Source organism: Aythya ferina (genome assembly GCF_964211825.1).
Source record: "Aythya ferina genome assembly, chromosome: 4".
In the NCBI taxonomy this organism is placed as follows: domain Eukaryota; kingdom Metazoa; phylum Chordata; class Aves; order Anseriformes; family Anatidae; genus Aythya; species Aythya ferina.
This window is the reverse complement of record NC_140300.1, coordinates 37,713,131-37,730,065: the sequence shown is the minus strand read 5'-3', so window position 1 is coordinate 37,730,065 and position 16,935 is coordinate 37,713,131. Positions and strand designations below refer to the sequence as shown.

The 16,935-nt window shown below is 34.8% G+C and overlaps 1 protein-coding gene across 6 annotated transcripts in view; it reads right to left on the bottom strand.

Annotated features, from left to right (window-relative positions):
• Positions 1-262: 262 nt before the first annotated feature.
• The window catches only part of PCDH10 (protocadherin 10), a 31,876-nt gene continuing 15,203 nt past the window's right edge, over positions 263-16,935 (bottom strand). Inside the window, exons 5-7 of one of the 6 annotated variants that reach the window (XM_084518619.1) lie at positions 5,481-5,573; positions 3,457-3,531; positions 263-1,128 (exon numbers count right to left, since the gene is read on the bottom strand). In XM_084518619.1, the coding sequence (XP_084374745.1) occupies positions 3,497-3,531; positions 5,481-5,573 (128 nt within the window). In that variant the 3' untranslated portion in view covers positions 263-1,128; positions 3,457-3,496. Of the gene's footprint in view, positions 1,129-1,161; positions 1,588-3,456; positions 3,532-5,480; positions 5,574-15,213; positions 15,273-16,935 lie in introns of those variants that run through there. The other 5 variants (XM_084518620.1, XM_084518622.1, XM_084518623.1 and 2 more) reach the window with 5 other exon arrangements.

Here is a 16,935-nt window from a genome sequence, read left to right as displayed (position 1 = left end):
TGAGTTTGGGATGATTTTCTTAAAATACTTAACTTCACTTACATTATATTTTACACTGCAAAATGTACAGACACCCAGTGTTCTTTTTAACAACATATACAGGTGAGCTTATAGAGCCTTATAAAAGATTTTGTGATTCCAAATTAAAAACCATAGAAATATAATCAAAATAATGGAGAGTGATTTATACCTCTGATAGTACATAGCGCTCATTCTGGTAATATTGACAGCTGCATCTTTGGCATTGAAAAATCATTACAACTTTTAGACAAAATGTTGTTGCTTACAGCTTTTTTTTTTTTTTTTAAACAAGAAAAACAGGATTGACCAAAATACGAATATTGGGGAAGTACTACTAAAGGTTTATTTTATTTTTGTTTTCAGCAAGGATAGCTTAGGAACCCTGAATTACCTTCTCACTTTAGTGTATGGTGTAGACTGTATGAATCCATTTAAAAATCAACTAAGTTGTACCACATTTTTCGGAAAATTATATATAATATAATATATATATATTTTATATTTATTTAGAAGCTTTGAAATAGTACAGTAAACACTTTGCAACACGGTGTATAAACTACAGAATGTCTTTGATAATTTTGTGGGTCCTCAGATTAACAACATTTTTGAGACCCACGGGTGAAAAGAACATGATCACAATCTCTCTTGTAAAGTTGGAATAGTTTGGGGAACACTTGATCACACAAAAATAATATAAAACAGTCAAGTTTAAAACAGTGATATTGCATTTATAATGCACATTTCTTTTATCTGTACGATTGGCTTCTTGTGGTGAATATAAACATCTAAAGGGCTCAGTGACATTTTGGAGAGAGAAAGATATATAGTGCTGTAAACAGGCACACACTGATCAGAGAGGCAAGATCAGTTGCCTCTGAAGTTTCTACAGTTCTACACATTTCAACTCATTTCTCAGGCCTGCTGAGAGCAATTAGGTCCTATTGTTGGCCATGATGTCTCCAACAGCACACAAATCCTTCAGTTAGACAGAACTGGATGGCCAAGATAATGAAGTTGAAAGTTGATGCTTTTTGTTGGTCGACTTTTGTGCAAATCATGCTGCTTCAGGTAAGTCCTGTAGAAGTGACTAGCATATCCTTTTCCGTGCTGCAGAAAAGAAAGAAAGACACTTCTGAGAGAAAAAGGAAAAAAATCAGTCTCCAACAGTTCTTAGGTTTAGTATTTCTTAGGGTGTAGAGAAACAATCAAAACTTGTCACAAACTGCCGCTTAATGTTCCCATTGTAGCAAACAGTTTAACGTTGATTCACTTTTCAGAGAAAAGTCTTTTTGAGGCTTGATAGTCTGAAAACCAAACTTCACATGCTGTTTTATTATTCTGTCTAACATGTCAGGGCAAGCATTCCAGTGTGCCTATGCAGCACCAGTACAAGAACATGGCAAATAGTCAGACTCGCAGGTTCATTACTACTGGAATTTCCAAGCCTATTTTTTCCTAGTTCATCTTGTTATTTGCAGCAAGATCTAGAATCCCCCAGATTCAGAAGCCGGTTTTCATTCCCTTTCAAAGTGAACCATTATCCTCATCACCAAATGACCCTTTAGTCTGGTTTGACAGAGAGATGAAAAAATGGTGCATTAGTGCTACAATTCAAATATCAGCATTTACTGTCAGCCTGTAAATTAACTCATGTTACACAGATGAAGAAGGTCAATGCATTAGCAAACCCACCAGCTAATCCACCAGCTGTGCTAGCTATATTACCTCAAGACATTGGCTATTTTAATTGTAATTGGGAGCAAAGGTAACAAATGATTTGTACTAGCATTCAGAAAGACCCTGGGTTAAATTCTGATCTCAGTTACACATGAAGTCGAGACGAGGAACTGGCTCACTTGCTGAAGTATTGTTATTACTGCTATCACCATCATCTGCATCATCATTATTACTGTTTAGGAAAGCTGCAATAATAAAATCAGCTTTTACCTTAGCTCCAAATCAACCGAATTTTCTACCTGAAATTCAGTATATTTCTGGCCATGAAGTGTTACAACTAAAATAATAGGAATCTTAACTTCATAATGAATCCTTGAATTAAGTTATTCATATATACATGTTGATGCTTGCATGCGAACTACACAAATACATCCAGTCTCCGTTCCATTTAATGAAAATATACATTAGCCATATTACTCACTATATACATACATTCACCAGTAAATATATGCAATTTATCTACTGTATCACAATGAAGTCGGATTACTTACAGGAAAATGTTAACATGGGTGTTATGTGTTTTTTTGATCTAGCCTGCCTATCCCATAGGATGCATGCAGAAAAATGTGACAAACATTTATTTGTAAGCTATTTGTTCAATATAGAGACACCTGCCAGATGTGTTATTAACAGTAAAATTAAAACATCTAATATATTCTGGTCTCGATGTTTCAATTCTGTAGCAAATTAGTAGATGAATGTGAAAGGATTTTTAAAAGCTCCTGCAAGATTTTAACACTGGTTAAGATTAATGAAACAGAACCTTCATGACCTTTTGCTGCTGTATATGATCAGACCAATCGAGTTTATAGACAATTTTATAAGTATCTTTTTAAAATATAACAAGAAACAATAATTCCAGTAATAGTAATAGCAGTAACAAGATCTATATTTGATCTTCAACACCTTCTCCAAAAGCTCATTAGTAATCTCACTTCTCTTGTAAATAGGTAAGCAGAGTATCTAGATTGCAGTCTGCCATTGAGGACCTCATACTGCAGTACAGGCACAGTAGCACTCTCACGGGATCTATGTACACGGACATGCGGCACTGCTCTCCTCCTCCTCCTGCCTGCCACAGCGCATTGGGGTTACTGACCTAGCACCTGAGTTACACAGCAAAATCTGTTTGTCTAGGATTTTCTTTTGCATAACACAGAGAGTGAGCTACTTGATGGGTTTAATATTTTGCCATGTAAATCAGTACATTTTTAATACATTATTTTTTTTATTAATGTTCTTATATTACAAAATAATCAAGCCACTTTATAAAAATAACTAAATTTTACTCGTCAGGGTGCAGAACACCTGTGCTCTCCCCACCTACAAAAACACTTGACCCAAAACCTAACATATCTGCCAATAAACAAAATGCATTGGATTTCGAGAGTGAATTTTGTCCTCTGCATTTTTTTTTTTTGTTTTTGTTTTTCTTGTTTTTGCTCAGAAATTTATGTGCAAGAAAATCTCTCCATGCCTATACCAGTTTCCGTCCTTTTACAGATGGGGAATATAAGTCAGAGAGGTTAAACGGAAAGGAGGATGGACTTCGCTTAAAACAAAGGGCAGTAAAAGTTCTGGTCTATTTCTGGTTCTGTGTGTGTGCATGCATGTGTGCTCATAAGTAAACTTGAAGAAACGCTAAGCCTCTCTGCATCACAATTTCTCCATCTGTAAAATGGGAATAATATTGCTTACCTATCTCCTAGAGGTGCAGGAAGGTTTAAATCACTATTCTTTATAATCCACTTTGAGATCCAGAGATGGCAAACGCTATAGAAATGGAAGTATCAGAGTCAGTGTAAGAGCTGGAACAAGAACACCATAATTTCTGGTGCCTAATTCTCCTCTGAGATCCCAGCTCTCTCTTTCATCCCTATTTTCTTTCTTGTTGCAAACTCCCAAACCAAGTGCATAGGGAAGTTTCAAGTCTGTGCGAGTATGGATGTTAGAAAAAGGGTTTTAATGATGAGCTGTTTCCTAATTCCGTTAATGTAATTATACTTTTTTTTTTTTTAAATATATTCTAACAGTGTTTGAGACGAACAAGATGACTAAATAATCACAAGCATTCCAATTAAAATTCTTAGGGTACGTGATTTATGCTGTACTGACTATTGATTCTTCTCCAAAGACCTTAACAAAGGTTTTGAGAGTTACAGTAAGAATGCTTAATGCATAAAATTTGTATAGAATTTCAATAAAAACAGGAAATAGAACACAGCAAAAATACATTAAGATTCAATTGTCCCTCCATACGCATTAGTAAGTCTCAGCAGTGAGCTAGTTCTGTGCAGGCTGATGAGAGAAGACACGTAAAGAGATCAGTGGTAGATGAACAGAAAAAGAAATGAAAAACACTAACGTACGAAACAGAAAATAGAAAATAAAATATGCAATGATTATTCCTAGCTTATGGATCAGAAACAAACAGAAAATACTGTAAAGCCCTTATATCTTCCTTTCACTCGGTTGTGAATCATCCTATTGCATCCAAACTTGATGTCAGACTACTTACAGCCATGAATACAGTTATATACATTTCCTCTTCTGGCAATCCCTAGAAGGGATTGTTTGTACTTGGAAGACCTTCAAACTCTCTGATTAAAAGAGTTTTCCTGCTTAGCATTGCTAGATAATTTAACTAGGACAGAGAAAGGGCCCACTGCTTCCCTCCACTGCTGGCAACTGAAGCAGCAAAAGAAGACACATGCTGTACCTTTTATAACTATTGTCACTTTCTCTGTACTATATTTAGAAGCTCCATAATGTCCCACAGTATTATATCTGCAGTAACAGAACGACTGCAGTGTTCCCCCAAGTGCCAACAGTCTAAAGATCCCAATGAATCCCTAGCTAATAAAATCTCCAAAGGGTATGGAATGCCATATATGCTGCTGCTGTTATGGAAACATCACTGATCCCCCTCCACACAGGAGAAAGAAGACACTTCAACCTAGAAGAGTCCTCTTTAAAACAAATAAAGCTATGTAACTGGAGAGTAGGGGGAAAAAAACAGTATGTAAACTGTCATCTTGCTATTGCAGATCCAAATTCTCTAAGCTAGCACAATAACCAAGTGCTATTTAACTTCCCGTGGGCGTTCAGATAGGCTTCTATGCAAGCACTCAATGCATTTTTTCTCTTTAGGGTCCTCTGCATAAGATGTGTGCCTCACAATGTCATGTTTATGCAGATCAGGGGGCCCCCATGCAACTGATACAGATTACAGAAGGCTGTAATCTCCTTGTATACCACTAAGAAATAGCCCAGCTACTCAGGCTGTACAGTGAGTATCTTGTGCTTGAAGAATAATTTTTAAAGCAATTAATTACCTCAGATACATTATGGCAATGTCAGTTTTAAATTTGTATTAACTTTAACTTTCTTCATATTTTTATGGTTTGCTTTACTGTCTATATGCTAATTATATTGGATGAAATATTGCCCTTCACTAAGTCCCACTGGCACCGACAGAGCCAGGAGCGGCAAATACTAGTGACAAGCAACAGGCTGCAAATTCAACATTCCTGTTCTGACTCAGCCCAACTGAACAGAAAACGCAATTTAGGTAGTGGTAGAAGGTATCCTATACAAAACAACCTGGCTGTTTCAGTGGAGCTCTAATTTAGCTCCACTGGTTGCTCTAATCAGCAACCACATTTTTGGAAAGAAGTCAACAAGTGAACGGGAATGCAGAGTAACTACTATAGCTCCCTCACCCTTTGTAGTGGTGTATCCAGGTAAAGGGTGAGACACACGGCTGGGGCTGGGGGATGTAGGATGGGGAAGATTACTCTGCTGCGACCCATGTTCTGTGGATAAAAAAGTATTCCAGTCATTGCAGGTCTCAATTAAGTATCTTTTGCAATCCATGAAGTCTTTTTTTTTTTTTTTTTTTTAATCAACTATTATTCAAAGTAGTATTTTTAAGCATTGCTAGTAAAATTTATGAAAACTCAATTAATGGCATTATAAGAGATTGACTTAACCAGTCCAATTGTACTTTGGTACACAAATATGAAAATAATAATTTTATCAGATATCTTTTCCTCATGAATTAGTCTTTTTTTTTTCTCTACCAAATCCTTAGTTAAGAGTTAAGTGCTTCATACCTACGCACTCTGTAGAGCACACTTGCACAAAGTAACTGATGTTCTAGATGCCCATGTTACATTTTACCCATTTTATGTGTTTTTATTAACTCTGCATTTTATCAAATAGTTGGAAAAAAATGGAAAATGGAACATACTTACTTTTGTACCTTAAAAGAAAAAAAGGCCAACTCTGCCCTAATGTCAGCGAGTCAGTTGGTTCTAGTGGCCATTGTTTATGTGCTTATGTATACATGCATATGTAAAATACGTGATAAGTTTGAAGACTCTTACAGACCTACAAGGGAGTTAGCCAAGAATGAGGCCACTTTCTGTCTGGCCATTACTGACAGCTGATAGATAAGCGAGGCAAGAAGAAGCTCTTGCATGCAAACATATAAACAGAATTTGTCTCTAATAAAGACTCATGACTGAAATACTCTTTATGGGATATGCAAAACACAAAATATAAATAGTTTCTAAAATAAACTAGCACCATTTGGACTGACATGCACAATTACTCAGATTTCACCTCAAATCAAAATAAATTGTGAGTGTTAGGTCTTCAGGCTGTGAATAAATGAAGTAGGCCAAAATGCAGGAGTTTAGCAATTCTTGCAGTGAATCTTTGCTGGAAAGGTATTTGCCTTTATTTAAGCACACTCCACAGCCCATTGGAATCTATCCTTCGAGAATTTGTCTTTACTTCTGGAACAAAGATGATTATGCCAAAGACCTCTTTCACATTTAGTAAGCAATGTGACCACACACATTGTCCTTCCTTTTGTCTTGCATTAAATGCATTATACATTTCCCTGCCCGTATTCATTTAAATCAATTCAACAGACGCTGATTCCCAGCCAAGTCAAATTTGACAATGGTGGATACTGCATTGACCATAATCTAGTGAATATGACAAATAATATTATCTTTTCCATGAAAAGGGGGAAAGGGTCTTGTCCTTTGCACTTAAATACAAGTGTTACTTTTCAAATTTGAACATAGTTTTGAATTGTCTATCAACAACTTAAACAAATTACCATTCCTTTTTTTTTTTTGGAAAAAGTTTATTGCCCAAATTTCTGACTGATGAACCTTGCCACTTCCATTAGCTTCATTTCAAGATCTGAAAATACATGCTTAGTAAAATTATTTCCCTATTTTTGAGATGTTTCTGATCTTTGGTGCCCATGTACTTCTGGAAGTATGCTGACACCACCAGGAGTTCTTTGAACATGTCTTTGTGAATATTTCGGTATGACAAACAGGCTTCTTGATACAATTTTTGACACTTCATGACAGTCATTGAAATGTTTCTTTGGTGCGATTGAGTGCCCTGAGATTTACATTCTACCTGGACTCAGCTGAGTCTCTGGAAAATAAAAAGGAAAAAAAAAAAAAAGAAAAAAGAACTACAGTTCTTAAGAATTGGTATTCAAGTCCCAATTCACATAAAGGAATGTTTAGCACTATCCTCAGAAATAGGCTTAAGTTTAAGCACTGGCCTTAATCAACATATATATTACTTTAAGTATGTGATTAGGGATTTTCTTTTGAATCAAGTAATGTTTTTTGTCATCAATGTTCTGTGGCAATAAGATATTTTTATTTTATTTTCTGTGCTAAATGCTGACAAATTTTTTTCACTGCTAGGAACAGCCCAGTGACATAGTACACGTCAGATTTGATTTATCTCTGGTTCCCATTATTTACTGCCAAAACAATGCTTTTTAGTTACTACAATGCAGTATAGAAAGTGCTAAGGTATATTCTATAATGTACCATAGAGACAACAAAGTCAGTTTTTGCACAAGACAGAGTAAGAACAAGAAAGCCTCTCCATCTTTCTACATTATTACAACTGTATTATCTACCTGAAAACAATAAAGATGATACATGACATCACCTTGCAGTCAGAGAATCGTGGAACATTTCATTTTTAAGAGTTCTTATAATTATGTGTTGTATTAGGATGGATTAAATAACTCCTAAATTATTTATGATGTATGTCATACAAATTCCCTATGAAGATTCTCCATCAACTCATTCTAATTGCATGTGTTCTCCTAGCAAATTAACTTTCTTCCCAATTCCCTTTAACCTAATACTTTTGGTACTATCCTTAGTAATACCTGTATTTGATTCCTTTAAAAAAAATAATAATAAGATTTGCTTATGTATTTGTATGCAACTATCACTTCTCCTCAAATCTTTTCTCCTTCCTCCATTTTTTTTCAGAACTCAACATTTTATTGTACTCTCCTGAAATCCACACTAAAACGTCTTTAAGCTGACAAGCCTGAAAATGAGCATGTCAGTTTGAGAGTTAAGCAATGCAGAATACACTGAATGTTGACTACAATGAGACTTAGAATTTTCAGTGCACTGGGAGGAAGAAGAGAGATATAACACAGTCCTTCTAAATTGTTCTTAAGTGCCTAAGTTCTCTATAGATTCAAGTGAAAAGCATACATATATAAGTTGCAATTTGGTGGCCTTCAGAGGTGCCTAGATTAATCACATTGAATTGTGCCTGAAATAATTAAGTTTACTTGTTCTGACACTAGGTAACATGCATTACAGTATTACATCAGAATCATGCAATGTATTCCTATCTAATTTATCTTTGTCATTATGTTTTTTCTACCACCTCTCTTACCTGGTAGTATTAGGATTTGGCAGGTACATGCCCTCTCTTTTTGTGAACGTTTTATTTCCCATTGAACTAAGCACAGTACTTTATGCTGTCTTTCATGAGTAGCACTCAGATTTCAGAGAGTTCTTCCCAGTTTGCCAAGATAATATATTTAAGTACATCATATAAACTTCTTGCAATCCTTTCAAAACTTCTCTTATTCAAAAAGACATATTGGCACAGTTTCTAGCCTTTAATGCAGTGTGCCCTTGACTATTCTTTGTTACAATACCACTAGAACAGAATGATTTATGTCCACATTACTAAAACTTCTCAGTCATATATGGGGGCTATATACTCTGATCACATTCAATCTGCTTTCAGGAATGGTCCCTGGCCCTCATTCTCACATACACCATGCCCAGAACTTGTTAGGGAAGAGAGCTAGTAGACACAAGCCAAAGGCACTGCGGAGAGTGCAAGGGTATCATCCATAACATCCCAGTTGGGAAGGACCCTGTTTTAATTAGTTAGAAGCAATAAGCCATACTGGACATCAAATACACTGCAAATACAGAACCACAGCGCTTTATCTCAAGTTGAGCAGAAAAAAGTTACTCCTGCATTTGTTTGTGAGCAAGAATTTTTTCAGATCTCACTCCCTATCAATACCACTGCTATATGCAGCTACATTCAATTGTCACTTAAATGCCAAATTGAAAATAGATGGATGTCAAATTAAAGCACAAATAGGCGACTAAGAAAGTGACAAAGTGACAGAATGTTACTCTGACATAAGATGAATCTACAATATCAGCATCTATAAAATTCCTTATGAATTAAAAAAAAAAAAGTTGTATTTAAGCAGTTTCATAATAAATCCTCTTCCAGTTCTAAATGTAACCATGATGCTGAAGGTGAAAAAATAAAGTCAGGGGACTCAGCTTACTTACTAAAACAGGAGTCCATGATCCCTATAGCTTCCTTAGTGAATCTAGTCTGCAACCATTTTTTCTAACCAAATCACTCCTGTGAAAATATCATGTAATATAATACCATTTACACATGTAAAAGATTCATGTGTATGCAAGAAATGATTGATTTACTCTTGCAACTCATATATGCACATAATTTTCAGGCAGAACTTAAGAATCAAGTTCACCATGTCCACAATATTTTCTTCAACCAATAAGGACTATTATCCCATCAAATGAAGAGATTAAATTATTTTAGCACAGTTTGAATTTTTAGTGAAAACACATTGCTTATTATTCATGATATGTAGTTCTTCCAGCAATTTACTAGCTATAGAAGTTAAAAATTATATTCTGATCGTCCATCTCCTCCTTTCTGTCTTACAAGAAGCTACCAAATATCTAATTTTTCACTCTTCTGACTTTGCCATACCACGTTTCTAAAACAAATTAAATACATTGACAGGTACATCCCACCAGCAGTCATCTTACTGCTCGCCTGAAACTGTGGATTCTCAGTGCCTAGCGTACAAATAGAGCTGTTTACAGGCTTGCCAGAAAAATGGCAACACTGATCCCTATAGTGTGCTTGTTCAAACACGATAGATGCTGTCCCTTCTTTTCCTATTTGTTTCATTCTTTAAATGGTTTTCCCTATTTTTTGTCCTTTGGTCAAGAAAAAATTAAGAAGGGATGCCCTCTAAAATTAAGGCAGTGGAAATGAAAGCAGAAAATTTATTTTGTCCAGGAAAAGAGCATGAAATAAGAATAATTTCCTCTGCTGCGCTGCCCAAGGAGTTTGTAAGAGAGGAAAGCAGAGAGGAAAAGACTTCTCTGCACACAGACAACATTAGAAGTACATTCAATACTCCAACTCCTGGCCATCACATTAAGGTCTGTGCATGTAAGAACAACATTTATTCATACTGAAAAGAACTTGCCTATCAAAAATAAATAACTTCAATGCCTCTGAAAAAATTTAACTGCAAACATCTCATTGCTTTCTACAGAAACTCATATCCATAACTGGCTAAATTACTTTTGAGATATGATTTAAATTTGAAAGATGAGAATCTCAAAAATAACTCCTGAAGTTTCAAACAATTTTTCTGCTGGTTTCTCCCATATTCAACGAGTAGGAATCCAGAAAACAGAATTACTTAAAACAAACAAACAAACAAAACAAAACAAAAGGCAAACCAAAACACCCACACAAAACAAACTTTACAGAGATGGCATAACTCACAGTAGACAAAAGCACTCTCAAAATTGACATAAATGAATAAATATAGAACAAGTCTGAGACATACAAGGCTTCTATGTGATCCAATCAGAACTAGCAAATATAAACTTCTACAGCTATTAGAATAAAAAAAGTTGGATAGATGTATATTTTAAGACAAAGCAAATGTACAACTTTCGTTCAAGTAAGTTATTTAAATTCTTTTAACTTTCTTCAGTCATTTTCCTGCACTACAGATGCAAAGAGCTCTACAGTCTTCCTAGATAAAAGATGCTACGTAAACCAAATAAGTACTTTTTTTCAATCAATGTTTTGAGTTACACAGGGAGCTCTAAGACCACAGTTAAATAAAAGGATTTAAGGAAATAGTATTTAAATGTAACAGCTAATACCTGTGCTTTAAAATTAAAAGAATGCTTATTTCTTATTCTTACATTCATCCTTTTTTTATTAAAAAAAAAAAAAAAAAAAGTAATTTATAGGTTTTATTGGGCTACAGCCAAGTTATCTTTGCATATTTATATATTCATTTCTAATTTTGCTTTCTGAATTATCTATTTCTGTTTTATTATTGTTGTAATACCCTGTAAGAGTTCTTCCTTTTGAGTGATAGCTGCAAGAGGAATACATTCAGCTGAAGAATGCAAACCAGTCATGAACATAAGATAAAAATGCCTTTCAGAAGTTATGCAATAATCATTGAACAGTGAATCATCTTAAGTGGTTTATTCAAGACCACACAGTGCCTACAATAATGACTAAAAACACATCAGTCCTGCACTCCTTTGATTATATTTTAATTAATATTACCTTTTAAAAGTGTTTTGTTTTTTTTTTTGTAAACTTTATTTACCTGATAGAGATGCATCTGAACTGGCAAACTTTAGGTGTAAGCGAATAAATCTCTTAGCATTCATTGCAGATAGAATTATCTGCATAAAAAGTATACAATTAGATTTATTAGCATTACATGCTGGCTTTTCAACTCAGCCTCCATTTTTGTGAGCAGCTCGGCATGGAGAAAATCTTTCTCATTTGTGCAGAAATGAGAGTTGTACCCTGTCATGCAGATAAATTCCTCAATATAAGATAAGAGTTCCACTGTCTGTAATGGGATATGCAGGATATTCAGCTTTGCAAGTCAGATTTAAAGTTGAAAGATAAAATTTTAACATTAGTTTTGAACATGAAACTACTGTTCACAAATGAACAACTCTTCCACTGTGTACATATCATTTGCTTATTCATACCAATAAGATTTAATTATTTTTTAAAATAATTTTTTTGCTTTTACTAATGTGCATATTTACTTCAAATACGTGGAAACTGAAAAAAGTATTCATGAAGGGACTAGCGGGCTCACAAGATTATCTGATTTGTATTAGAAATTAAATAGACTAATTTTAAAAAACAAAAATGTAGAAAGGATTGATATTTTTAAAAACTTGTGTTCCATTCAAAATAGCTGTTATTTACATTTATGCAAATGCAATGCTATAATGTCTATCACAGCTGTGATTTCCAGCAATAAGATGCAAATAAACAAGAAGAAAATTCTTCTTCCATTATATTAAATGTACAAAATGGTAATTTGCTTAATTTTTGGGGAAACTTTTCCAAAACAGTAAAGACTTCTTGCTTAATACATCTTTCATATATTTATGTTAAATAATAGCAGAAAATTATGTTATGTGTCCTGCCACACAGAAATAGTCTTTGTGATCCTAAAGATGTCAAATGCCCCCCCCAAAATCTTTATACGTGTTTTTTTATTCCTTTGAAAAACAATCAGAGGATTGTAAGACACTTCTTGTCCTGGTATAAAGACAAGAACATTTTTCTCCTCTAGTCCTCTATGTCATTTGCTCTAGTCTAATTCAGAGAGATGGATAATGACTGTAAGATAAACCATTCTTTGTGGTATCTCTGTGGTAGATTATTTGAAATAAATTAATGGTCCCATTCCTAAATTCAACTGGGCAAAGACTTTTGAAAGCTTTTTAATTTTATTTGTAAAGCAAGCTGACTTGAATACGACCAGTCGAGCAGATGCCAAAGATTTTGTAGAACCAGAATCTCGGATTACGTCTACACTTTCTACACTTCTGCTGAGACCCAAGCCCAATCTCCCTGATCACGCACAGACCTTCATTGCACCTCTACTGCAGAGTGAAGCAATGGCTATCCAGGCTAAGAGACAGAGACACAGGATGAACACAAGCTTGCATTTAAATTTTTTGGATGATACAAACAAGACTAATGCAAGTTATTTGTCTCTGTAAACCTAGAACTACGTACATCTATCAAAGGTAGCAACCCAATACAAAACGGTTAGCTGAAGAAGGTGATTTTGTTTCTTCTATTTCACCTTACATAGGCTGCTGGCTTTTTGGGGAAAGGATCAGTTTTTAATTCTCTCTCTCTCCCCGTCATACCTAACATGATAGTATCCCGATTCATACATAAAATACATTGATGGTGTTGGCATCATTGATGCTGTAGTTATTATCATGATAATTTTCTCGTTTCAGCAGTGAATGCAAAGATGCTTCCATGTACGTAGGAAATATTGCAGAGCTCATTAGGGGGCTACTTTGGAACACAACTGTTATTCCACAGTATCTCCTGGCATGGACGCTATTATCCTGCGCAGTAAATTGTGCCTTTATGTAGCTTATTTTAACTTGCTTACAAAGTCAATTAATCTATGCCACAGTAATTTCTAGAGCAAAATAAACATTTATACAAATACAGTTAAAGTATTATGGCAATATCTGAATATTTTCATATATTAAAAAATCCTAACCTCTTAGTAGGAAGAAAATTACATTAAAAAATGTCAGTGCATAGCTTTTAGGAAAGCTCTAAAATATTATTAAAAAAAATGCATGTCTAGAACAATCCACAATTACAGGGGGAAAAAAAAGAACACAAGAAAATAATTTAAAAGCTACTTATCGACCAACACACTAGTGAGATGAATGAAATGGTGCTAATCATACTATTCCCACCTGAGGGTCTTTCCCAAAGTAATAAATGACCTAAGTATTTAATGACCTAAGCCTCAAAAAAAACAAACAAGCAGACCTCTTGCTTGCCTCTTCTCCACTATGAAGCCCTTTATTTGTCCCCCATAACCATGAGTTTGACAGATTACTCTAGCATTTCTGCCAAATGAATATCAACTTATCAAATGTGTATTATCTTCCCATTTCATGACGTTTGCTCCTCAGTTGCTGTGCTGCTCTTTTTTAACTGAAAATGGAGATGCCTAGCTTAACTTCTCTGCGTTCATTCATTCTCCTGTTTAATTCACGTCCCTATCATAGCTTGTCTAAATTAATTAGTGTTAAGCTTTGCACAGAAATATTTTCAGTATTTTCACCATTATGCTAAGTATTTCTATGGAATGAATACACTGGCTAAAGCAACATAATGGTATGGTTTGTGTAATGGTTTTATAATAGTTTATCTTAGTGTATTTTCAGTTCAATTCCTTTTTACAAGTTGACAATTCATTCCTACTTGCTAGCTCTGTACGTCGGGGGACATTTTTCAGGGGCTCGTTCCATGGTCTTTTTACTCAAGAAGAGGTCAAATTTCTCATTGCCATCCTTGTGTTTTCTAAAGCTGAGCATTGAAGGTGCCCATCGGAACACAGTGCAGGAATCTTCAGGCAGATGCAACCTTGAGCAAACAGGCTCGTAATGGGGCAGTGAGAGATCTACATCGAGCTATCAGTTCACATCCGTACCCACTGCACTCATGGCACAGCTCAAACTAAGAAGTCCTCTCAGCTATTCCTCTGTGCCGACGTTGTTGTGCAGCTTCCATTTACAGAACAAGCTAATTCAGAAGCTCGTGCTTCACTGAATTATGTGGACATACATAGTCTATTAGAGACCTGATTGACCTAAATCATTTTATGTCATCTGCAAATACTGTCCCTTTTATGTTCATTTCCTTTTCTAGAAAATTAATGCTTTAAAGTCCATGGATCTCCATACAGATGCTAGGAGAACTCTGCCTCTGCTAAAGTGTCCCATTTATCCTTATGAATTTTTTCTGTCTCTCAGACACACAGAATTTGGTAATGCTTTCCCTGCAACAACACTTGCTTACTTTAGTAGCTTCTACTACACAAAAGCTAGGCTAAAGGCTTTTTTTTTTTTGACAGTTCAGATATGCTATATTGATTAATTCTCACCCACTCTGTCAAAATTCTAATAGACTGACGATCTTTCTGTGCTGTTTTCCTGGACAGATGCCAGCTACCTTGTTCTTAAAACCCCACAGTCACAATTTTTTGTCTTTTTTTTTTTTTTTTTGCATTTCTTACCAGTTTCAAATTTACAACTTTTTTCTAGTACTTTCTAAAAAAATGTCACTAGCTTTTGTTAAAAACTGATTATTAAAGAAACATATAAACCCTTGGCTTCTTCCTATTATTTTTTCATCAACATCCTCTTTCATGATGCAATCTTGCACATTTAGTTGAAAAGGTTACCTGGGATGGGCAGCTTCCTAAAAATGCCCTTCTTTCTTTCTCCCTCTCTCTCTCCCTCCTCCTGTGAAGACAAATTCAAAGAAACAGTCTAGTCTCTCTGCAACATTCCTGTCCTAACCAACTGTGGCTTGAGAGACCCACCAATTCTCTCCTAGACTTCTTATATTTGACATCCTAAAGCTTGTCTGTATATAATTTCCTGACTTTCACTATTTGCTCTAAGAAGTTCCTCACCTTTCTTATTATCCATCCTAAAATTTACTGGCTAGAACATCTGGTCTTTACAGATCATTTTAATTAATACCTTTTCCAGTTCGAATAGCTTTTGAACCATTCAATATACTTTTCCCTCTTTGCTGTCATTTTCTTTTACATACAGCTGTTTTCATACATGCTGAAACTTTTTATACAGCATTTTTGCTGAACATGAGGGTTTTGTTTCATACATTTTAATCGCTTCTTTGAAAAAATTGTTCTACTGACAAACTGTTTTGATACAATCTTTTTTGTTAAGAAGTTGAATTTAAATGTTATTAAAGTTGTAGTGACTCAGTGGCTCAACTAAAGTTCCTTCCTGAATCAACTTCCCCTTACACATTCCTCTTGCCTTATTCATTGAACACATTATTAATAATGAATTATTTACTCACTGCTACAACTGTTAGGCTCATTTTATTTGTTTTTCTCCTGTTATTCATTATATAATTTCAATCTAAAATGTTACTAAAGAAACTATTCATTAACGGAAAATAAAGAAATATTACTCTGTTTTCTGGCAGTTTCTGCTTCAAGGTCCAAAGAAAAAAAAAGGCAAAATTAAATCTGGATTCTCAAATGTGGATTATCTAATACCACACATTTATATTGTTTATATTAAACATTTTACCTCCTATTCTTCATGTACTTATACCAGGAAAGCATAAAATGTGGAACAATGTCCATATGTAAACACATTCAACAAAACTACTTATGTTAGCTGAGCAAAATTTCAAATCCCTATAGAATGAATAAGAAAATCATTATTACATGATGTCACCAGATATAATCACTATTGTAATGCACATACTGCATCAGAACTCTGTTGTTGTTGGACTGCTGTAAAACCTTAATTTTTTTTTTAACTGATGTGATAGATATGAAATCAGTATTGCTAAGTTACAGCTTAGACCAGTTAGTTAAAGATAGAGATATGAGTCGTTACATCGTAGCTATGTGAAACTTCATATGGGTCTTCAGAGTATGACCAGATGATCAACACTTGGTATTTTAGCTGACTGCCTTAGGACAGTTTTTTTAGTTGCTGTTGGTTTTTTTGTTTTGTTTTGTTTTAGGAATGGCTTCCACATCTCACAATTGTTATCCTAATTTAAAAGCTTTCAGTAAAGCAAATCTGAAGACTGAAATGGTAAGACCTCTCTGAGAGACTGAAATTCCCAGACACAGCTAATAAAAATGAAAGAACTGTGTTGCCTGTGCTGAGAATGATCTGTAGTGAAGATCTTCATACACCAAAACTGCCAGTGCAGTACCTTTCAGAACTGATAAATACTTTATAAAAATAAATAAATGAATACCATTCATTGATTTTTCCCCCCTGATCTGCTGTCCTTAAAGACTTCTGATGCTTTGAAAAGAGTTAGAAGTGCAATGTCAATGTCTTTGGCTTATTTGGATGAGATAAGCATCAAGATAAATTCTTGAAGTCAAGAAGATTACAGTCTCTA